Here is a 22,697-nt window from a genome sequence, read left to right as displayed (position 1 = left end):
ACATTTATACTAACAAGCCAAGTTAGCTTAGTTAGCCTATTTAACCTCAGTTGATATATAATCCACCCCCACCCCCAATCTTTCAAAGCTATACTGTTTTAATTGGTAGGGTCTAGCGGAGGTCTTGCAGAGCCTCTCTTGCTGGGTCGGTTTATGCATACCTTCACAACATTTGATCTATTCGTTCCAGCCTTCTTATCACCAAAGTCTGACAGGTTTAAAAAAAGAAAAAGAAAAGAAAAGACACATAAATAACTGTCTTTGGCGTGTAGGCTATGTTAATACATTGCATCTGATTCATAATGGTTCACAGGCCTGAAGTAAGCAGAAGCATAGCCTAAAATGACAATGGTGAAACTGATTAGAACAGCCAGTGGATTACAGGTTGCAGCCTAGATTAGTCATCCCATTTTGGTGCTTCTGAGTGAGAGTGCCACCTTGGGGTTAATAGGAGAAATGCACTTTTTCTGGGCTTTTAAACCTCACAGGCTACATTTCACGCATGGGCAAAACCTGAAGGTGAGGCGCAATTTCCATAGCCGGGGTGGGAATAAATCTCTTGCACTACATTTTATGACTACTCATCGATTCGTATCTCTTTGCCCTTTTCCCCCCATTCTTGACAAACAGCTGTGACTGGAACATTCTGAGGCCTGGTCGGGCACAGAGCACCCTAATTCATTCCATAATAAATTATAGCGATGTGGGGCACTGTTAGCCTGGATACCAGCCTGAACTTAGTATTATGAGTATGACATCGTCAGGCTAGGGCACTGTGCCTATATTCCGTGAATTCCTCAACTCTATGTTGTGGTCAGAGAGTGGGTAAACGGAGAAAACCATCCAAATGAGATCCTGCATGTTGAGTTTTGCACATAAAAAGGCCAGGTCAGATCAGATCAGCACATTACAAACAATGCACACACAGGGCAGGGTTTCATTTTCTGATTTAAACTTTAAAAAAGGGTCATCACATTCTGGAAACATCTTCAGTGACCCACACTCTTCCCATTATTAAGCTTTCTAATACCAAGCGTTGAGCAAAGTTGTGAAAGAAATGTTCTTTATTAATTTTATCATAATGTGTTTTAAGGGTTTAAATGGATTATCCATCTGGTTCTGTGATCTGTTTCTGTGTTCTGTTTCTGTGTTTTATTTTGGTTTAGAGACAAGGGACAGAAACTCAGCAAAGAATGTGAAACCTAATTACCTCAACAGAAAGTTTACGACCTGATAAGACAGGGGGTCGCTCATGTTACCTGAGAATAGCTCTGTTTAGTATAGTTACAGCTGCGACTTCTAGGCTAAGAAAGCACTGTTGTGAAACTGAAACTGATGTCATGTAATGTTTACGTAAGACTGGGATAGTGATCGATGATGCCATGTGTTCTGTGAATTTTACTGACTGTTGGTTTTCAATCAAGCAAGCTACTCAGAGGTTGAGTGAGTGGGTTTTCTCATCCTTGGAGAACAGAGTCCAGATGGCAACATGTGAGAGACCTGGGAGTGGTCAATGTATTTTGTAACATGTGAATTCTAATAAAAGCATATGTAGCCGGCTGAGAGCTCAGAGTTGATACTAGTGGTAACACTGCACTGCATTGTAACACCATGGTTGCTCTCCGCTCTAGGCCGGAGCGTAATAGATCTGTTAAAAACTTTACTTCTGGTTTGTTGGTGTCATTTTACTTAAGTTATTCTAACAACTTAGCAGAGTTTAGGATTTTTTCCTGACAAAAGTTTAGATCTCTCCCAGCAACATGGTCCTCAGCAATCCCGCCCCCCTAACACATAGGCTACTAACACTTTAGAGGCAGAAGGCAAGGCCCAAACTACACAACATATTCGGATTGAACTAATTTCCTCAAACCTAAAAGACAATTATTATTGGCAATCTAAAAAAAAAATCCCAATGTAAGATGCAATACTGGGACAGTCTGAGGCCTGGTCGGGCACAGAGCACCCTAATTCGTTCCATAATCAATTATAGCGATCTGGGGCACTGTGCCTGTATTCCGTGAATTCCTCAACTCTATGTTGTGGTAAGAGAGTGGGTAAACGGAAAAAAAACATCCAAATGAGATCCTGCATGTTGAGTTTTGCACACAAAAAAGGCCAGGTCAGATCAGCACATTACAAACAATGCACACATGGTAGGGTTTCCGCTTCTGATTAGGACTTTAAAAAAGGGTAATCACATTCTGGAAACATCTTCAGTGACCCACACTCTTCCCATTATTAAGCTTTCTAATACCAAGCGTTGAGCAAAGTTGAGATCTCTCCTAGCTCCCTGGTCCTCAGCAATTCTGCCCCCCTAACACATAGGCTACTAACACTTTAGAGGCAGAAGGCAAGGCCCAAACTACACATATTCGGCTTGAACTTATTTCCTCAAACCTAAAAGACAATTATTATGAGTATTGGCCATCTTAAAAAAATATATAAGATGCAATGCTATTTAGCCCTAGACAGAGAGCACTCATTAGCAGATTACTAAAATAAAAGAAACAAATCTGAGAAATATACTGCTAAAAATACAGACTCAGTGAGCACCGCTTAGCAGTAGAAACTGGCAGACACACAAAAAAAAACTTGTCTGCTAAGAGACAAACGTCTGTGGCAGCAGTGCAAAGACAATTCATTTGAGACAGAGCTGCACTTTTTAACAGTGCAAAACATTCCAATTAATCCATGATTGCTTCTTCCCAAAACTTGATGCTTTACCAAACCACAGGAAATTGCCCTACTTATTGGGTGAAGACACAGTGAACTGTACTCCAGCTGCACAATATGTTCTCACTTGCACATCTGAGGGACACTGAATGATACACATTATCACATGTCCTACTTTTTACCCAAGGAAGCTGCACTTAAGCACAGACACATACAGATTCAGTGTTCCTAACTATTCTACTGCTTTAAATGAAAATAAATGAATAACGATAACAGTGATAATAATAGTTTAAAAAGAAATAACCAGTAAGTAGGCTACTATTGGTAACTAATACTGACGGGTTATACTGCACCATTACATTCTGATTCTGTAGGCCTATATGCCTTAATATATTATGATTGCTTGTTCTGTATAGTATGCTTTGGCAATACAAGTGCCTATTTGCCATGCCAATAAAGCACTTCTGAATTTGAATTAGAAAAGAAGTCACGTCTTTTCAGGGTCCTGTTCAGAGTAGACCTGAGAGCGGTTGCCTTGGCAACATCACGCTACATGAGAAGAAACCTTGGCAGCCCTGAACCACAACGCGCTGACCCACGGGAATGTCTTACCTGAGACATGTCCAAAAGTAAGGTATGGAAAAGACTTGGCAAGCTACTTTTTAGTGTTAAACAGCTGTTTTGATGGTTTAACGCTGGTGCTACTAGCCAAGGCAGGATAACACACTTGTACTGTCGGTGGATTGTTTGAAGAAGACAACTGCGAGCAACGTGGTGTCTGGCTGCAAGCCTTTTATTTTGAAAGTAAACCGGCAGGAAACACTGATACAGACTGGGGAAAGCGAGAAACAGGTCTAACCATACAAATAAGAACACCTTTCTATGGGTCCAGCCAAGGGGGAAATCGAGCGTTTGAAGTGCTTAGTAGCAAAGTCTTTATATTTCTGGTAGCATGAAACCCAACTGGCATTAGCCTTCCATTGACATCCATTCATTTCGGCCTTTTTGACATCAAATAAGTAGGCTATACACTTCGGAAGCGTCCTGTCTGTTGACCTGACTGTTGTTATTTTCTAAAGAAACACAACACAGAATGACCAGCTCCATAACTTCGAAACTCACTTTGTGGCCGTAATAAACGTTTCTCTACAATAATGCCAAACATGTATCTCGCAAAACTGACGCAAATCGTTTGTATAATACATACAGACAATACATACCCCGTGGGGATAACCATCTGGGTACAGTTACTCACAGGGAGAGCTGGCAGGTGGCATCAGGGCTACAGTGAGCAGGGCACATGCCTTGAGTTGTAGTCCGTTAATAAAAGGGAAGGTGCAAATAAATATACAAAAAAAAATATCATATACGGGAGCTCCCCACAGTCTTTCACCGCTAATCCCCCTCATGTTACAATAGTCTTAGTCACCACCACATTAGCATGCAAATGGCAGGTATAATTTAACGTTGTACATGTGTTAGTTAAGTATTTACATGAATCGTAGGTATTTTTAATAATGTGTTAATCAGTGTTACTTCTTGGTCTTGCAGACTGGAGGATACAAAGGCCCTTATGCTTATCAGAAGAAAAAAGATGGGTGAGTTTTATGTTGAATATATTACATCTTTATATTCAAAACAAGTCAATAAATATACTTGATTATTCTGAATAGTTTGGCATGAAAAAGATTTTGATAATGCATTTCGCCTCAGGGAGTTAAGGAGCACCGTTAGGTACAAATGTGGACTAACCAACACAATTCAGGACGTTCTGCGTCAAAGGCCTGGATGGGTAGAGGTCAAAGAGTAGGCTAAGTATTTTTTTTTAGACATTACTGCTTTTATTTTGTGGTCGAACCAATGGCTACTTTATTCCAGTCAGCCCTTACACAGCCCTTATTTGCAGTGATGCTGAATGGGACTTCAACTGGTGTGATGTTGGATGGCTACGAGAGAACTATGATCATTCCTACATGGAGGAACATGTGCGAATATGCCACTTTCGCAACCACTATGAGGTAAGAAGTCATGTCTTGAGTTTAACATCTCTGTCATCATTAATGATGACATCTGTCTCTTGTTTGCATGGTTACCACTTGTTTGCATGGTGACTCTCAAAACGATGCATTTTCTGTGTAAGTTGCTATAGACCTAGAGGGTCTTTCCTTGGCTTCCGCTTGTCTTGTTTCAGCTTACAAGGAAAAACCTCATGGTGAAGAACCTGAAGAGATACCGGAAATTCCTGGAGCGAGAGTCTGGCCGCTTGGAAGCTGCGAAATGTGACTTCTTCCCGCGTACCTTTGAACTGCCCAGCGAGTACCATCTCTTCGTGGAGGAGTTCAAACGGAGCCCGGGCAACACCTGGATCATGAAGCCGGTGAGGATAAATCATCTATAAGTTAAACTCAGCGGGTGTTCAAAATGCCCGCTCCTTGAAGGCCGTCTCACCGTGATGCTCCCCATTGTGCTTACAGGTGGCTCGGTCTCAGGGGAAAGGCATATTTCTTTTCCGTAAGCTGAAAGACATAATGGACTGGAAAAAGGTAAAGCTGCAAACCTTTATATAAAAGTAGTCATTGATGTTTGCTTAATGCACGTGTTTATGGAACAGCTCACAGATGGGGGAACAGATGGAGATTGACATCCCTAGATCATTTTTTTTGGCACCATTGTCAGTTCAATGCCCATGAAACTGTGAAATAGCTCGCCTTTGTTCGAAACATAAATTGTCTTTAAAAAAACAAAACAGAGCAAAAGTCTTCCAGGTAACACATACACACACACACAGACACAAACATACACCAACACACAGATACACACACACAGACACAGACAGAGACAGACATAACTCACAGACACAGACAGACACAACCACACAAAGACACTGTACTTGACACAGACATACACACTATCAGTTCTCACCACACAACGACGTCTCATCTTTGCTCCTTGAATGACGATATGTAATGGTATGGAGTTATTGAAACTTACTACGTGTAAAAAAGAATGTTTACATAAAGTTGCACTGGGTGGCTTTAAGGATGAAACAGAAGATCAAAGAGATAAAACTCAGTTCAAAAAGCCTTAGGAATTTAGCTATCCATGTTTTAGTCTGTTGAAAAATCACGCTTTTTTTACTTCCATTTTGTCTAAGGATGGGACGCGGTCAGAAGAACAAAGAGACGAAACCCAGGTTGAGAGCTATGTTTCCCAGCGCTACATTGAGAACCCCTACCTCATTAGCGGTACTATGCCATCGCCATTTACACCACACACAGTCAAAGGAGCAGTCAATGATTTTTGTTGTGAAAAAACTAAACATTAATGACATAAGTAATTGTTCAATTTAATATTTTTCAACTACTTACTGCACTATTTATGCCTTTCTAGTAGGCTTGTCCTGGTTTTAATGAGTATGCCACTGATTTAAAAAAAATCTGTTTTCAGGAAGGAAGTTTGATCTGAGAGTCTACATTCTGGTGTCATCTGTAAGTTCAACCCATGACCATGTCTTTGTCAAAAGCATTGAGCACCTGGTGCTGAGAGCTTAAAGTTGGGCTTTTTTTAAATGCTGTGTTCTAGTTATACAGTAAAAGCTTGGCTTAGTCCAACATGATAGTAGACTCACTTTGATCTTCTAAAGTTCGACTATCGATTCGCTTCTAAGAAACTCTTTGATTTTGCCTTTGTGTACATGGCTTCTGACTCTCTGGGTCCTCCAGTACATTCCTTTGAAGGCCTGGCTGTATCGAGACGGCTTTGCTCGCTTCTCCAGCACTCGCTTCTCTCTCAGCAGCATTGATGATCAGTGTATCCTTCTGGTTGATTCCTTCCTGTTATGTCTGACAAACATGCCTCTGTCTTTTGTTCTTTTTTTTTTGTATTATAATTTTTTTAAATGAAACAGGAAATTCTGTTTGTCTACACATATTTTCCTCTCTTTGTGACTTAGGTTCCTTGTGACTGAGGTTGTACATGTAACATGAGGTTCAGTTACATGATGTTTTTGTTATGGTAGTAAGTTATGGTATGAAGTTATGCGTACAGAATGTCTTGTTTTCAACCTTAACATAAACACTCACAGATGTCCATCTCACCAACGTGGCAGTACAGAAAACAGCTCCAGATTATGACCCTGAAAAGGTCAGTTAACATGCATCAACATATGAGCTGATTAATTCGTTTTTAGATTAATTAGACGCTTCTTAGGAGATACTGTAGATGCACTACATAAACTAAAATGTGAGAAAGAAAATGCAAATAACTGAAAATGTTGTGACCTTACACCACTGTTTTGCTAACACACATGAGCAATATGTGTGTAATTTAAGTTCCTGGTATGCTTACAGGGTTGCAAATGGGAGATTCAGAAGCTGCGTCGGTATTTGACCGCAAAGCACGGCTCAGAAACCGTAGAATCTCTTTTCAAGGAAATAGACAACATATTTGTGCGCAGCCTACAGAGTGTGCAGAAGGTCATCATCAATGACAAGCACTGCTTTGAGTTGTATGGATATGACATTTTGTTGGACCAGGACCTAAAACCGTAAGCAGCTGCTGTCTTGAGTTTTCTTTTCATGGGCCAATTTTCCTGTTATGGTTTATAAAAATTGCACCAAAGACTTATAAAAATGCGATGACAGGCCACTGAAGTTGGTCTTTGTTTTGTTTCTCTAACTGTTTGTTTCCCATTAAAATCATGAGAAAAGTGATGGAGACAAACGATCAGTGTCCTCACTGTTATTGCCCTCTCTGTACAGATGGTTGATTGAGGTGAACGCCTCGCCCTCTCTCACTGCCAGTAGTCAGGAGGACTATGAGATGAAGTGTCGACTGCTGGACGACACCTTGCACATTGTGGACATGGAGAGCAGGTAATGCACATGGGCGCCATGATGCCCTGAGCAATTAGGAGTCTTTGTGAGTGGGTCGTCCTGCAGTTCACACAGCAAAGCCTGATGTACCTTTCACTTAGGTCTTTTGATTCGATGAACCCATCATTTATGTGTAATATGAAATATAATGAGAGGAGTTCAGGTCGTTACGAGCATGGAGTAGACACACTTACTTCACGCTCCTACCTACTTTTTGAATGTAGAGAGCTAAAGCCCCTTTTTTCCAACGCTACGAATATTCACCTACAACTGTTAACCCCTAACAAGATGAAATATAATAATAATATATAATATAATGTAAATACATCTATACATCTGTTGTTTTAGACTCACAGGGCGGGAGAAGAGGGTCGGGGGTTTTGACCTGATGTGGAACGATGGGCCCGTGTACCGGGATGATGTGAACCTGGAGACATTGGGGGTGTCCTGTTTCCCTGCAAATACACACCTAGGTACTGGACTATGGAACCCACAATGTTGGACATTAACACATTGAGCTAGAGTGCAGTCCTTGTCCTTAAAATGCAAGTGCGTGCCTGACACAAAACTGAGACGCAAGAATAGCAGCAGTGCTAATAAGAGGATTAGACGGTGATCAAACAGTATTTTTCATAGAAAATCCTGCTTAAAAAGATGTTAAGTCCAGGACAGTGTTACAGACCTCTGTTAAGTAAATACCTATTTTTAACACACGCCTCATAGTACACGGCGGACTGTGTATTTGAGGCATTTATTTTTTATCACATCACCAGCTTCAGGGCTTAGGCAAGGTACGAGACAGAGACTGAGTTGTCCTATTCGGGTTTTTACAGGCTGCATCAACGACAGAGACAAACAGCTCCGGCAACTTCTGAAGCCCTTTCCTGGACAGAAGAAGACGTGAAGAAAAAAAGTGCGAACATACTGGATTTAGCAAAGATTCAGCATGAATCTGAAATTAGGTGTATTTGTAAACAGTATAACATTTTAAAGTGTGTTGAGTTAAATATTTATATCAAGTGAAGTGTTACTGCCAGTCCGATGAACACAAAAGTCATGTATGCTTTCAGTACTCAAGCTGTACTCATAGTGCATCTCTTGTTATATCATATATATTATAAGTTACAAGATATAAGTTACATACTAGTAGAATACAAAAATAAAAACATGGAATCATGATGCCATGGAATTGTTTTTATTTCAGTGTTTGAAAAGCATCTGCATACACAGTTCTAGATGAGAATGACACTGAGGTATTGCACTACCATCATCAGCCACACGGCTGTTACCATGGAGATGTGTACACTCCCTGATGAGTTTGGTACAGTTACAGCTCATGTAGAGTTACATTACAATTCCGGTAAGAATATGCTGCAATGCATCAGCATGGGAGATCTCAACAGGACAGTATATATATCAGCGCTACTTGGACAGCATGGACATTGTATTTCATAGTAAAATAAAATTAGCACTCAAATACTAGGTACGACAGAGTCATGAACTGTCCTTACAAAAATGTGTGCATGCTAAACAAATAGGCAAGAATTTACCATTCAATGTAACCATTTCTGAGACAAGAAATGTAGTTTAGTGCAGTTATTTTCCAGTTTTTAAACTGGCATACTGTTAGTATGTACAACTAGACTGAAAGAGCAAAATATATTGTATTTGTGGGAAATTCATTTTTATCACAATTTACTTAACACACACTACAACAAATACAGAAAAATATACATTTAACTTCATCATTATCTTGTATCACGTCTGCTGTAGTGACCAGGTCCTCCTTGCCAGTCTCAAATAAATATAGCATTGTTTATCATAAATAGACTTGATGTAGAAAAAAATCCTAAAATATACATTTGGGGCAATTGCAAGTATCTACTGAAGAGCATGAACAAGGCTTTACAAATTAAATTACGCAAGAGAGATTGAAAGCCCTTAAAATATGAATGCAGTAAATATGACTTGAAGGAAACATTACTCGTCATAAAAAAAACTTCCAATTCATAATACTTACCCTTAAAATAATAACTTAAATACATAAATAACCCTTACAGTACTATGAACACTTACATTAAATAAGATGTAATACATACAGTACCATTCTTCATTTAACATGGTTTCCTAATCCTTAGGGCAAGAAAAGAAATCTTGACATTTTGGTAACCAGTAGCAACTGTAAATAGTGCACCTATGCAGCTTAAAATCAACATTCATAACTGAAAACAATCAATGTATTATGCACTACATAAAGGCTTTAAAATATGTAGTGAGAGATCATTTGACAAGACACTGACCATTCTTGGCCTTCCCACCTGGTCGTGATGCTGACAGCTTCTTGGAGGGTGGGCAGTTCTCTGGTCTTCTCACTCCAGATTTAACCCATCCAGTCTCAGTCCCTTGTCTATCCCTCTCGCACCTTTTCCCCAGACTCACCTCCTGTTTGCTGGATGGGGGAGTACGCCTCTCAGAAACACTTTTTGTCCTGGTGTTGTCCCTCGGCTTGTCGGCCTCCTGCCCCTTCCCTCCACGGCCTTTCCTGCTGGAAGCGGGCACGGGCTTACCGTTGGCACCGGAATCTTGAGATGGCCGCCGGATGTTGCCAGTGGCCTGCACCTGCCTCAGGTGACCCTTGCCCATCTGGGGACTGCCGGGGTCTCTCTGCCCACGGGCATTCAGCTTGCTGTCTGACGCGGTGGCACGACTCTCGCTGCTGCTCCTCTTCGGCGGGGGTGCGGGCGGCGGGGGGATGGGCACCGGGGCGACCCTTCGCTCCAGGAGAGGGCTGAGGCGAGAGTGGCGGTGGTAGGCGTACGAGTAGCAGGTCCCGTTGCAGAGCGGGTAGCGGATGTGGCAGTAGGGGCAGAGGGGGCGGGAGAGCTTGGCGGACGAGGGGCTGTTGAGGGAGGAGAGAACTGCGAAGGGTATACCCTGCTGGTTCTGACGGAGACATTTGGGGGAGTTCAGACGGGTCGGGGGGGCTGTGTGAGGCCTCGGGCGCCCGGAGCCCATGGGGGAGGAACCGGCAGGTTGGCCACGCGGACGCATGGTTGGGGCTGCCGGTCGGCCGCCGTCAGTCTGGACGGTCTGGATCTGGTGCCACTCCAGCTGTAGCAGGCGCTCCAGGTACTTCTCCAGGTGGCCCACGGGCCTGGGCCGCGGGGCGCCCTTCCCCTCCGTGTTCAGGAAGACGGCGAGCTGCCTCAGGCTCCAAGTGTTAAACGGCGGGGGCAGGAAGTCAGGGTAGTCATAGTTGCTGCTCTCGTTGTCGTTGTCGTGGTCCAACAGCCCCGTCCTGGGTCCTGGGATGTCAGGAAGTAGGTCGACAGAATTGATTACTTCCGCCCGCAGGTTGAGCTGAGGTGGCGTGCAGGGCGAGGGCAGCACGGGCAGCCTCTCCGAGTCCGATAAATCGCTGGCACTGTCCATGTCATCCTCCTTTGCCTCAAACAAGTGCAGGGACTCCAGGGTCTGCAGCTTCTGCAGCGCCTTGTGGTGCAGCACGGCCTGAGGCGCCAGAGGCAGAGACAGATCGCGGCGGCTCTTCACCTGGACTGCGTGGTTCCGCTCCACCTCGCCGCAGCACACGGGTGGCTGGGCCTGTGTGTGTCTCCTCTCCTCAGGCCCTGGCATCTGTGCCCGTCTCTGCTGCTGAGACTTCCCATCACCCTCTGCCTGTGGCCTGGAAGAAACATATCCGTGTACATTATATTTATCTTTCAAAAAAACGAAATGACGAAAAGACTGGCTCACAAAGATTAGCTCACTTTGGTAGTTTTCGGTTGCCGGTGAGAGGACTGAGATCAGATTTGGCTCTGTTTCCACAATGCTGTTGAGACACCTAGAAAAGTATGTCATTATTATTATCATGACATTTTTTCATTATTAAGTTCTTCTGAATTAAGATACAAAATCATCCTTCATTTGACCTGTGGGAATGTGCACAATCCCATTTCACCTACCTTCTCAGCCTTTGGAAAGGACTCCGCGTCCTGGCCATTTCTAAAAGAAGTTCCTGTCCTCTTTGAACTCCTTTGGTTCTGGTTCACCTTGCTGGCTTTCTTCGAACTGAGTAACATAACAGATGAAAGAAGAAAATTAGTTAATCAGCAGTGCTGTAATTAAAAAGACTTCACATCTCACCCAATTTAACAAAGCATATAAGAAATCACATACCATTATTATGTTGGAAAAACGTGCATTTGCCATGAAACATATCAGTAGTCTATCTTACCTGGAATTGACCGCTCCAGAATTTTCTGCATTTTTGATGCGTATCTTGTCTTTAGCTGGCACCCTTTTGAGCGCAGTTGACGCTGGTTCCTGCAGGATGGGTCCCATTGCGCAGTGATATGCAGGAGAAGCTTGCCCCCCTTCTTGTACTCCAAAAAAGCTTGTCCTTGCCTATTGAGGGCATGCAGTGGTGCGTTTTACGCATAGCGCTCCTTGAGCATCAGGATACCCCAGCATTTCAATAGGCGAAAAAGATGTGTTGTAATCTAGAAATCTAGAAATAACAATCAGCTCCACTAATAACAGAAAAAAATGAATACGCGCACGGCACTATTTTCCTGCCTTATCAATTGCTCCATCGTGCATCATTATGGAACTGCTAGTTAATGTGTTTGATATATTCTCAGAATTTCACTGAAGCACTAGAATTAGAGCAGAAGTATATTTTTCCTCTGTCTGAGAATACACAATGTTAATATTTCTGCCAACCTTTATGCATCGCATTTCGTTTTTTGTTTACCTGCTCGTGCTGCTCCTGCTGTTGCGACGTATGTTCGTACACCTCTGTCATGCTCGCGTCATATTTGGCATGACGGGATTTGGAGTACCTCAGGAAAATGAATAATCAAGCTATGTCCAAAATGCAGAAACGACAACATGAGTTCCGCAGTTGTTTCCACAGCCGACACGTCGTCTTGAAATTGAAACCTGCGTAATATGATACACAAATGACAGGAACGTAAAGATACCACTGCGGTCCTTAAAACAACATCATTTCCCGTGTAGTTTCCCCTTAACGTGACAGAGTTCCCAAGCCAACGCGGAGCGATCTGCTATTAACGTCGAAAATGTGCTGCATGCGCAGCATGCTGCTATCCACAGCACCGTAGTCTTAAAGAGCGCGTAACCAGCAATCCACATGACTTGCAACTCTAAATTGCGTAGACGCAATGCTTTGAGGTTTTTCAGCTCTTACAAAACGCCCACTTTCCCGAAACAAATGGAGGATTACTAGATAGACTGTAATTTTTTGCCAAAATTGCACCAACAGTCTGATGAATGTGAGGTAATTTTAATACAACTGTCACCCTACATGCTACAGATATTAACTGGTAGCAACCAAACAGTGCTTCACTAACAACACATGACGCGTCCGTCCCTGTATATCAAGTTACGTCTGATTTCAAAATAGATCTCATGCGCTGCGCTCAGGAATCGGTGCCTTTGATGTTTATCACGTCTGAATTTGCTGTCAATTCTTCATTTCATATGTTTGGTGTCGAGAACATCTTGAGAGGTCAATGCAGATAGAAAAATAATTTCAAAATGTTGCATTTGTCATCTGCTAACTGTAACTCTGTTTTTAAGTGCTTGTTTCATTTTGTTGTAGGCATTCAAAATCATGGCCTACTCTGTGGAGTGGTGGCAAAACACATCAGGGAGGACGAATGCTCCTCACAGAGGCTCAGGAAGTGTTCCAAGTGAATACGTCACTGTTGGCTTAAGGGATGAAGCTGAAGAGAGAAAAAAAGTCAAAATCCGCCCCCCAAGCCCAAGGGCTCCGCGAGCATCACCAGTCTTGCGCAGGAGCTTGTCCTGTGAGCCAATACCCAAACCAATCATTCGAAGACGAGAGCAGTCTCTGCCGTCACCCCCTAGAAGACGGAGGCTGACTCAGAGAGCAGGGGTGCGTTTTGTGGACTCTCGGGGTATGAAATTAGAGGATGTGAAGGTTTTCAAAGCTAGCGAGGGTCCCCTTGTCCCAGATCATGTCCTGTTCAGGATACTGATGAATGCTGAATTGTCAGGTGGTAGTAACCTGGAGATTTCGATGCCCTTGATGAAGCCAGTGTTTATTGATCAACCAGGTGATCATCCCGGGTTTATGCAGCGCGTCATTTGCCAGAGAGTGTGCCTGGAGAGGGTTCTGTGCCGCGAAGTCGGCATCGTTGGCCTCGTGCAAGTCCTCGACCTGGCCTTTGAGAAAGAGGTCAGTGTGCGCTACTCCTTCACGGCCTGGAAGAGCTGCACCGAAACCCGGGCATTCTGGGTGTCCCACAAACACCTGGATGACACGACACACACGCTGGGATGTGACACATTTCGCTTTCACCTTCCAGTGCCACCTTTCATCCTGCAACATGGGGCCCTGCTCGAATTTGCCGTGTGTTACACCGTGTTGGGGACGGAGTTTTGGGATAACAACGAGGGGCAGAACTACAGGCTGGCCTGCCATGGCTATAAGCTGACCGTGCCCAAGGAGTGCGAGGACAGCATGATCCATTTTATCTAATGCAAAGCAGAAGATGATTGATATGCACACACTTAGAAATGCCATAGTTACGCACATCCAGGAACTGATGCACGTTCCATGGGAAAGCACAGATTTTTTTGACATTCATATGGATTCGTTTTGTAGGCCTGTATTCATTATTGCTGTTTTTCAAACTTTAATACAAAGTATTTTTTGTAGCATTTAGGGTTTGTTTCTCTGAAAAATGTGCATGTCTACTGACATAACTGTGCCATTTTATTTGTTTGGTACTAAAACCACACTTAGCAGTCACAATTGTGATATTGGGTTTGAATTCATCCTTTGGAAAAGCACCTTTTATGTAGCCTTTAACTCATCACAATGGTCTACAAAATGGCAAAATAAAAATAAACCAGATATGTTATGTTGAGTTTTCACTGGGACAGTTGTAGGACTTTCACATTGTTCCTTCGTTTGGTTGTAATTGTAAATCAACAATCCTTAATTTAACCAAGAGCTCCAAGGATTTCTTTTAAACTACATGAGGAAATGTTTGAATACATTAGTGTATACTAAACAAATGCTATGGTGTTTTGGTGCATTCCTACGTTCTATAACGAGTAAAATATTTTAAGAAACACGCTAAGAAATGATCATGAGCTTCTGAATGGAAGCTTTAAAGGCCCTGTTATAGGATTTTACTCTGCACCATCTGTTTCGATTTGCTGTGATTGGATTCAGTTAAGAGGCACTGTAGTTTGTGTCGCTGCTGGCCTGGGGGTGTATATACCGGTTTGCCAACTGAGACAAGACCAAGTCTCTGAGAGGGGGCTATTTGTTGTGAATGACTTTCTTCGCTTTTAAATCAATGAAAAACAATATTAAGTGAAAACTTGGCTTGAGTGCTCCTTGAAAAGGAAATCTACTAATATTCATAACTTATGTTTGGAAACGTTTCATCAGCATAGGGTATGGAGTTCATTAGTGTAAAATAACTGTTTATAATATATAAAAGCAGCCAAAAAACACTGGACAACAGCCGGAAAGTGCTGCTGTGTTGCTCTGCTAGCACATTTAAGGCCTAGGGGGCCCAGCAAATGCTGGAAGCAATGCAGAGCACCAGATGCGCCACCAAAGTCTGTCTCCAGTAAAACCCCTATTTGGTGTTGTTATGTGACGTGGACATGATGTTGAGGGCTGGCAGTAGTGCCCTCTCTAAACAACGTATTTATAATATCCATACCCCCTGAACATTGAGCCTAAACAACTCAACCACCTTCCTCCTGAAACGCTTCAATATTTTCATTTCATAATAGAAAAAATAAGAACTTCTACCCCAAATAAAGGTCCATACGAGGCCATTCGTCCCATATCAGAAGAGGATTAGTTTGGTAGTAATCCCAGTAACATCAATAAACTACAATCTATAAATGCTCGCGCTCGACATATTTCGCGCGCAAACTGGCAAAAAAGGCAACCGTTCTATTTCATTCAGAGAGTAATTTACTTCACAGAAGTTTGTAAATATACTTTATCAACAGACTGCCCTTTTTATCTGATCTTGAGACTTCATATTTCAACAGAAAACGGGTGTCTTCAGGTAAAGGGGGGCATTCAAGTGAGTATCTTACTTTACCACCAGGTATAAATAAATATAAATAATTAGCTAGCCAGCAAACTAGCTACCTAGCTAAAGCGAACTATATACTCTGGTAAAGTAAAGTTGACGTTATGATATCTAGCCTAGCCAGCTAACCAGGTTCGCTGAAGTGAAGCCGTCTTCACACAAGACAGACATTTCGTTTGTAGGTTTGCTTGCCAGTTATTCAAAAGTGAGAAAGCCAACTATCTTCTTGCCATCATTTTTCGCTATTATCATACTTCATTTCTGTACCAAAGGTGTCAGCGAATTACACGTTGGCTAAACAAACAAGCTAACTGATCTCAACAGGTTATCATTATCATCTGGTTCAACTGACCATTATTCGCTAGTATTGATGTTATGCTAGATATTTAATGTTGATGAAGAAGGATTGTCGTTGACAAAGGGAAAAAACAGAGTACTACCTGAAAGTGGGTTAACGTAGCACTGTTAGCATAATACCCAAGGTCGAGTTTTGCGGTCTGGTAACCTTGTGTAGATACATGGGAAACATCGTGAGACTAATTTTTGAAGTTGATGAGTGAAGTTGTTGGCCATCGAGCTCAATAACGGTACCTAGCTAGATGATGTTAGTGTTGGTTTAGGTTCAGAACCATTAGAATGATGTTAATATTAGTGTGACTAAGAGTAGCATTCAGACATGAAGAATGAACTGATCAGGCATAAATAATGTAATATGTTGTAAACTAGTAATGCTGTTCACATTACAGTTTTAGGTTTTGGGCCGTGGTGAGTAGGGCATCATGGCGCCCCCCCAGAACCAACAGGTACGTTCATATAGGACCATTATAGTAGGCATCTAAATCTCTCATGCCCAATGTACCGTAGACTCCCTGGCACAAGGCTCATCTGGACCTACGTTTAGATTTACCTACTGTTTATCATTCACATCCTACAGTCATGTGTTCTACGAAAGGGGTGACATTATCTTACCAGTTTAAAACTAAAATAATTTGTTCAAATGTTGGTTTTCAGATTGAGAAATTATTAGATGAGGCACTGAAGCAGAGTAGGTTTCAAGCCTTGGAAGACTTCCTGAATGATAAAACCAATGAGGGGACACCTTCAAAATGCTCCAAACAGTTTATCACCAAGTTGGACAAATTTATGAGCAGGGTGAGGCCGTTATCTTACCCTTAAAGTTTTATTTGTAATAAAGGATACACTGTATACGTTTTAAAATGAACTTTAACTTTATGCGGAACAACTTGTATTGAACAGGAATTGGATCAAAAGCGTGTTCAAAATGCCTGTCTGGGTCTTAAAATCCTGCATACATTTGGATGCTGCCTTGAATCTCCTGGAGGTGAAGGGTTGGCAGGGATGGTGTCTCAAGGCGTTGTCGAAAAGATAAGTATTCTTAGGCCTTACCCTAACTTGCATGTTTTTAAGTGTTTCTGAGAGGTGCTGTCAAAATGATGGAGTTATTGTTCTTTTTATGCATGCACATGGAGCAGTGGTTTGAGAGAGCCTGGCACTTATGGGTGGAGGGCGGAACTAAGGCTAATGAGATGCTGCTGCATTTGGCAGAAGACTTCTTTGATGCTCTCATGGTGAGTTGTAGTGCTCGCTAAATGTCTCAAGATTGATCTGCACTGAGATCTATTTAGCGAATGATACAAAACAATTTGGGAAATATTCTACTTGCACTGCTGGGATCTGTTACGTAGTAATTCTGTATGCTTAAACATTGGTGTGTGTATTTGAGTCAAACTGTAATACTGACAGTGTTGTATGAATACTAGTAATAGTGCTGTTGTTTTTCAGGCTATTCATGACAGTGGAAAAGAGGGTATGTCTTTCCTCTATAAAGACTGTGTTTTGCAGCCCTATCATGATAAGTTGATTATATCCTGTCCATGTGCAACCTCTCAACAAGCGTGAATGGTCATGACAGCAATGGTTTGCAACCTCTTAGAAAGTCACTAAAATTACAAGCAGTTTGAATGGGAATATATTCTACTTGCTTGGCCCATAACCCATAGTTGTCACAAGATAAATGTTATTTTGTAATGTCCAAAGTATTCGTACACATATAAGTTAGTACAGATATATAAAGTCATACGAATAAGTTAATTTGTGATGTCCAAGTCATGGGAAGTATTGGGAACTGGCTGTACAGATGACTGGTTTGTTTGGTTACTCCTGTGGAAATGACAGATTTGATTGATTTTTAAAGTGAACAAAGTAAATAGAATCCATGCTGCAAAGAAACAATGAGGCTTTCTTCACATGTTAGTGCACTGTTACATCTTAAGTTAAGAACTTACAAAAAGATAACAAAATTAATATTAGGCTTAATTCATCCTGGCAGATATCACAGATTGCCAATAGCTTTCTAGATATATAAAAGGCTCTCTATTCTTCTATTTTCCCTTTTACTTAAAGATTACTCCAGGTTCTGAGATACATACATGACTTGCATACACATCATGTTTAAGATTTACCAACATAATTTTAATCATGCTTAAGTTTGGAGACTGCAAGACCAAAAGCTGTTTGCATTTTTAGAAGAACTTCATGGTGTATTTAGAGGTATACTTTTAATCATCGTCCTGTCCTAGAGCCTAACATCTTGTAGGCTTCAGATTCTTGACTGACTGCATGACATCTGCATTCTGAATTTGCTGATATTTAGAGGAATGCATTTTTTCTTTAATTTTTATGACATTTCCTGTGCCACGGGCTGCTAGAAAATCCCCAAACAGAATTGATCCACCCACAGGCTTAACAGCTGCCAAGGGGTGCTTTTTCATCAAAGGCTGCTCCTTTTTTCTCCAAAACACCTTTGGTGATTAGGGCCAAATAATACAATTTGTATCTGTTCATGGCAGATTTTCAAAATGGCCCTGGGTGATTTCGATCTTACTTTGCAAACTTCAGACGTATACATTTATGATAAGTTAGTTGGTAAAGTTTCCATCTGATAGCCCTTCTAGGTAGATAATGTTTGTGCAGGCTGCACTGCACAGTGGAATGGTGCGCCACCACACCTGTGTCAGATAAATCTTCCTGCAGGTCACATGAGACATGTGAGGGGTTTGGTTGGCCTTTCTGTCCAGTGGACATGCAGCTTTATTTGAAAGTGTTCTTGGCCCTCAAGAGATCATCTTGACTTACAGTTACCCTTAACAGCCATTACTTAATAACATTTGAGTTACTGAAAACAGCCAGATGGATTTGCTTTGAATCTTTTAAAAACCCTGTGGGCATCAGATCAGTTTATTCAGATCCTCTGTCAGTTGCCGAGTGAAGCCTATTTTTGTTGAGTGTTGCTACCTCGTTCGAGGAGTCAGGCAATTCATCATTTTGTGGAATTGTCATGAGCTGACCATTGACACCGAATGACAGCTCTGACCTGCTTTACAAGTCCTACTGAGGCTTAGCAAGTTTATGTTACGATCTGAGACTTTAAAGTGAAAGGGTGCCCAACGTTTTGCACATGCTATAGTTACTGTTAGGTTTTTTTTCTTCTTCTATTTTTAACTAGATTTTTAGTTTTAAATGTATCAGTGCAGAAACATTGGAAGAAGTCCATATTTGTTCCTTTGCTGTAAGGGTTGTATTTACTTCAAAATTAACAAAAAAAAAGATACAACTGTATGTAGTTTCCAACTTAACTGAAACCTACATTCTATCCATACCTTGTTAAACATAATTTAGACGAGGTGTTATATGTGTTTGGAAAGCCGTATAGTTTAATGAACGCTTTATAAGCCTGTAAACTTGTTGGCATGCTATTGGGCTGAATCACCAAGGAACAGTTGGTTGGTTTTAGAATGATTAGCACATGCTTGAAATACATTACTCTGAAGCAGTGATATTTTAATGAGTTAAGCATATTATGATGTACAGCGGTAATTGCCATTTCAGATTTGATTTATGTCAGGTTTACAATGGTACTGTGAAATCTCATGTTAACTTCTGTAGTTTATATAATTATTATTTTTGTATTATGTGGCCAGGGACTTATCAGGTGAACGAATCTTTCCTGGCTCTCATTGGCAAGTTGGCTTCTGATTCCCAAGTACACATATCAGTGCAGAAAGAGGTTAGAGACCTGTCCTTTTCCATTACAGTATTTGTTTAGTCACATGTTTACCTTATCTGCTTAATACAAAGAAAAATAAGGACTTCTTTGTCTTTACAGGCAGTCCAAAAACTCAACGTTATCTTGGATGCAATGCCTCCTGAACTGAAGAAAGAAAGGAAGATCTTGTTAAAGGAGTCCTCCGATGTTATGTATGTGTTTGCGTTCAAGTTTTTTTTAATTTAAAATACTAGTGAGTCCTGTAACCAATGAAATCAAAACAAATCAATGAAAGATGTTTTTTTTCTGTTCCAGAAAAGAACTGGCTGACAGTATTCTTGATGGTGGAGGTCAGTTGAAGGGAATCTCATTTGTGTCACAAAAAAAGCTAGAAAAGGCTAAAAAGGCTACATACCTTTAAAAACCGTCTGATTAAAGGCCCCTCCACCATCTGTCTTCTTGCAGATTATGACCTGCAGGCTGCCATGCTTGAATCCATCTACAGGATGACCGTGGCCTCCCAGAGAAGAGAATTTGTGCACAACTGGTTCACCATGGACTTTGTGGCCTCTGCCTTCCTGAAGATAAGGGAACCTCAATTTGAGACGGTAAATTCATCCCTGTCCACTTCTGATTGGCTGGTGGATAACAAATACCATTTTTCACCTGGAGTGCACCACCCCATATATTTATTAGTTTATTTATTTATTTTACAGGATTGCAGGACATTTCTAAACATGGCCAATGGCATGAAAGGCGATGTGAGAAGGTACCTATCACCTTAGCTGTTGACTCTCCTCAGAGGGCATTGGGTTTTTTCATTTCTGTCTCCATCTTGAGATAATTTGTTTCTTGTTTGGCAGGGTGTACTCCTACCCTTGTTTGGGGGTGTTCTTGGACAAGCATGAGGTCAGTGCCTCTTGAGAATTGTGTGCCATAAAAGTTGGGAATAAAATTTGCGTCTCTGACTGCTAACTCTTAGGGGAACAAATGGTTCTGTTGATTAGAACATTATGTAGCTTGAATGCATTGTGTGCAGTTGCTGATGCCATCCGATGAAAAACTTGAGGAATTCTGGATCGACTTCAACCTTGGAAGCCTGAGCGTGTCTTTCTACTGTACTCTTGCCAGCGATGAGGCACAGGAACCCAGCTCGACCGTGAGTCTCCCTCTGAAGCATAACTGGGTGCCACAGTGACACTAATTGGTGCTGAGTGTGATGGAAGACGATGATTGAAGCCGTTTTTCTTTTATTTCAGTGGGAGACATTTTTCCTTCCCAACAATGAAGTGGAGAGCTTTTCAGTGGATGGTAATCAGTCCGCTCAAAGTCAAAACTTTACCGTTCAAAACTAAATGTATGATGTATGCGGGCTGCTAGTCCCCTTAGGGTCATATATTGATCTGGTGATGGGAAATATCATGCAGCAGTGTCCTGTGTGTAGTTAGTCATACAAGGTATCAATCTGTTCTTAAAGGCACAATATGCAACAATTATGCTTCAGGATTAGGGTTAGGATAAGCAGTTTAACCTTAAAATAACAGCTTAAAAAAAATTGGGGCGCTACAATGACTTTTAATATGGAGAATTGCGTCCGTGTCAATGGCATAGCAGGGTCGATAGGCATATAACTGCCTTCTGTAGTTTTGCCTGCCGATGCCCGCCGACCTGACTTTGATTACCTTCTGCCGATCTAGTAAGTAGCTTATTTGCCGTCTTGCTTAGTCTTGTGTTGCACATGATTGATGTTTGACTGTGTAAGGACAGTCGTTGAGTAATTAGTTTGTCATAATGTCAAAGTCAGCATATTTCAAGAGATTTCGTTAGTTTTAGCTGCTAGCATACCTTTAGCGAATAGCTATTAATCCTTAATGCACCTTTAACTTTCAAAGCTTAACCTTACAGCTCAGCTTTGTGAATTGTGTTTAGGCTCCTCTCAGGTCTGTACGGTTTGGTGTGTTTGTTTTCTCTAGTCTGTAGGCCTCAGGTTGCTTGTGTCCTGTGTCCTGTTGGGTTTTTACAGAGCAAGGGGACAAGAAAGCCCTGAGTGTGATGCTGACCAGCCCCCGGTCTCTAGGGGCGATCTCAGGCTCCAGGCTCTCCATTGACTTCAGCCCCTCCCTGGACATCCTGCAGGCCGCTCAGAAAGTGTTTGGAAGTGCAAAGGGCAAAGTAAGTTGGGTCGTACTCTGTACTACTTCGACCTTTACTGAATGTGTTTTGTATTGGTGTGGAGTTACTAAAACAGGTGTCTGGTGCTTCCTAGATGCAGGTCCCCACTTCAAATGTACATTATCTGGAGATGTGTAAAATGATATGTATGATAAGGGTTAAACTGAGTACTCAATTGGCTCATAATGATGATACTCTTCTTCTCTTTTTTTGGTGTGGATTTTATTTGCCCACTAGAGGGCAGAAGAGGGCTTATGAAATGTTAAATTGGACGTTAATAATAAACCCCTGCAGCCTCAGTAGCAGGTCTTCATGCATTATAAATGACTAAACACAATGAAATGATCTCTTGCCCCTTGGGGAGTGCTTTTAAGTGGCCTTATGAATAATCTAGCATGCAGAGTTCATTCATGACAAACCCTCTTTTCAGAGATTTGTTAGGAAGAAGAGCACTTCTGTGGTGAAGACTACTGTCCAGATCATCTTGGATGAGACTAATTCTCAGGTGAGCCAGGTGAACAGCTTTGTCTGTGGAAATCTTAATGCCAAAATCACTACACCATCCCTTGACATATCATGCACATAACATGCCAGTAGTTTGATGTATTGCATGCATTTTGCCCCCAAAAATCAGTCTATTATCTCATTGCAAACCTATCCTGCATCCTGAACTGGCCAGTCAACAGGTTCCTTTGTGGCTGTGGATACTGTGCAGGGCAGTCTTTCTTGCCCACATGTTTTGAGGCAGGCTGGCTACCACAATGGGTTTCATAGCCAGGAAAACAAAGCAAAAAA

At 41.8% G+C, this 22,697-nt stretch overlaps 4 protein-coding genes across 6 annotated transcripts in view; 3 read left to right on the top strand and 1 right to left on the bottom strand.

The window, feature by feature from the left end:
* Positions 1 to 3,292: 3,292 nt before the first annotated feature.
* Positions 3,293 to 8,451, top strand: ttll9 (tubulin tyrosine ligase-like family, member 9; the record flags this gene model as incomplete). The annotated part of the gene is made up of 14 exons (XM_080832438.1): positions 3,293 to 3,307; positions 4,225 to 4,271; positions 4,387 to 4,479; positions 4,580 to 4,691; positions 4,865 to 5,050; positions 5,148 to 5,216; positions 5,828 to 5,918; positions 6,121 to 6,161; positions 6,396 to 6,483; positions 6,758 to 6,816; positions 7,023 to 7,219; positions 7,434 to 7,547; positions 7,896 to 8,020; positions 8,381 to 8,451. 14 exons carry the CDS (start codon positions 3,293 to 3,295, stop codon positions 8,449 to 8,451), a joined length of 1,308 nt encoding a protein of 435 aa, XP_080688564.1.
* Positions 8,452 to 8,726: 275 nt separating this feature from the next.
* Positions 8,727 to 12,614, bottom strand: fam217ba (family with sequence similarity 217 member Ba). 2 transcript variants are annotated; one of them, XM_080832414.1, is made up of 5 exons: positions 12,304 to 12,614; positions 11,785 to 12,057; positions 11,513 to 11,618; positions 11,318 to 11,391; positions 8,727 to 11,232 (listed from the first exon to the last, which is right to left on the bottom strand). In XM_080832414.1, the coding sequence occupies exons 2-5, from the start codon at positions 11,889 to 11,891 to the stop codon at positions 9,828 to 9,830; spliced, it is 1,692 nt and encodes a 563-aa protein (XP_080688540.1). In that variant the 5' UTR covers positions 11,892 to 12,057; positions 12,304 to 12,614; the 3' UTR covers positions 8,727 to 9,827. The 2 variants fall into 2 exon arrangements, with proteins under 2 accessions (XP_080688540.1, XP_080688539.1); XM_080832413.1 differs by having other exon boundaries at positions 11,785 to 11,954.
* Positions 12,615 to 12,682: 68 nt separating this feature from the next.
* On the top strand, positions 12,683 to 14,454 carry ppp1r3da (protein phosphatase 1, regulatory subunit 3Da). Of its 2 annotated transcripts, none has more exons than XM_080832442.1 (2): positions 12,683 to 12,849; positions 13,174 to 14,454. In XM_080832442.1, the coding sequence occupies exon 2, from the start codon at positions 13,186 to 13,188 to the stop codon at positions 14,074 to 14,076; it is 891 nt and encodes a 296-aa protein (XP_080688568.1). In that variant the 5' UTR covers positions 12,683 to 12,849; positions 13,174 to 13,185; the 3' UTR covers positions 14,077 to 14,454. The 2 variants fall into 2 exon arrangements, with proteins under 2 accessions (XP_080688568.1, XP_080688569.1); XM_080832443.1 differs by lacking the exon at positions 12,683 to 12,849 and adding an exon at positions 12,980 to 13,080.
* A 1,989-nt stretch (positions 14,455 to 16,443) lies between these two features.
* The window catches only part of sycp2 (synaptonemal complex protein 2), a gene marked incomplete at its 5' end in the record, with an annotated part of 31,825 nt that continues 25,571 nt past the window's right edge, over positions 16,444 to 22,697 (top strand). The window contains 15 exon segments of the mRNA XM_080832399.1: positions 16,444 to 16,467; positions 16,676 to 16,816; positions 16,922 to 17,056; positions 17,155 to 17,253; positions 17,468 to 17,492; positions 19,666 to 19,751; positions 19,851 to 19,942; positions 20,046 to 20,080; positions 20,196 to 20,338; positions 20,447 to 20,499; positions 20,594 to 20,639; positions 20,770 to 20,889; positions 20,990 to 21,041; positions 21,754 to 21,902; positions 22,333 to 22,407. Of these exon segments, the coding sequence (XP_080688525.1) occupies positions 16,444 to 16,467; positions 16,676 to 16,816; positions 16,922 to 17,056; positions 17,155 to 17,253; positions 17,468 to 17,492; positions 19,666 to 19,751; positions 19,851 to 19,942; positions 20,046 to 20,080; positions 20,196 to 20,338; positions 20,447 to 20,499; positions 20,594 to 20,639; positions 20,770 to 20,889; positions 20,990 to 21,041; positions 21,754 to 21,902; positions 22,333 to 22,407 (1,275 nt within the window).

The sequence above is a fragment of the Sprattus sprattus genome (genome assembly GCF_963457725.1).
Source record: "Sprattus sprattus genome assembly, chromosome: 2".
Taxonomy (NCBI): Eukaryota; Metazoa; Chordata; class Actinopteri; order Clupeiformes; family Clupeidae; genus Sprattus; species Sprattus sprattus.
This window is presented reverse-complemented; position numbering and strand designations above follow the sequence as displayed.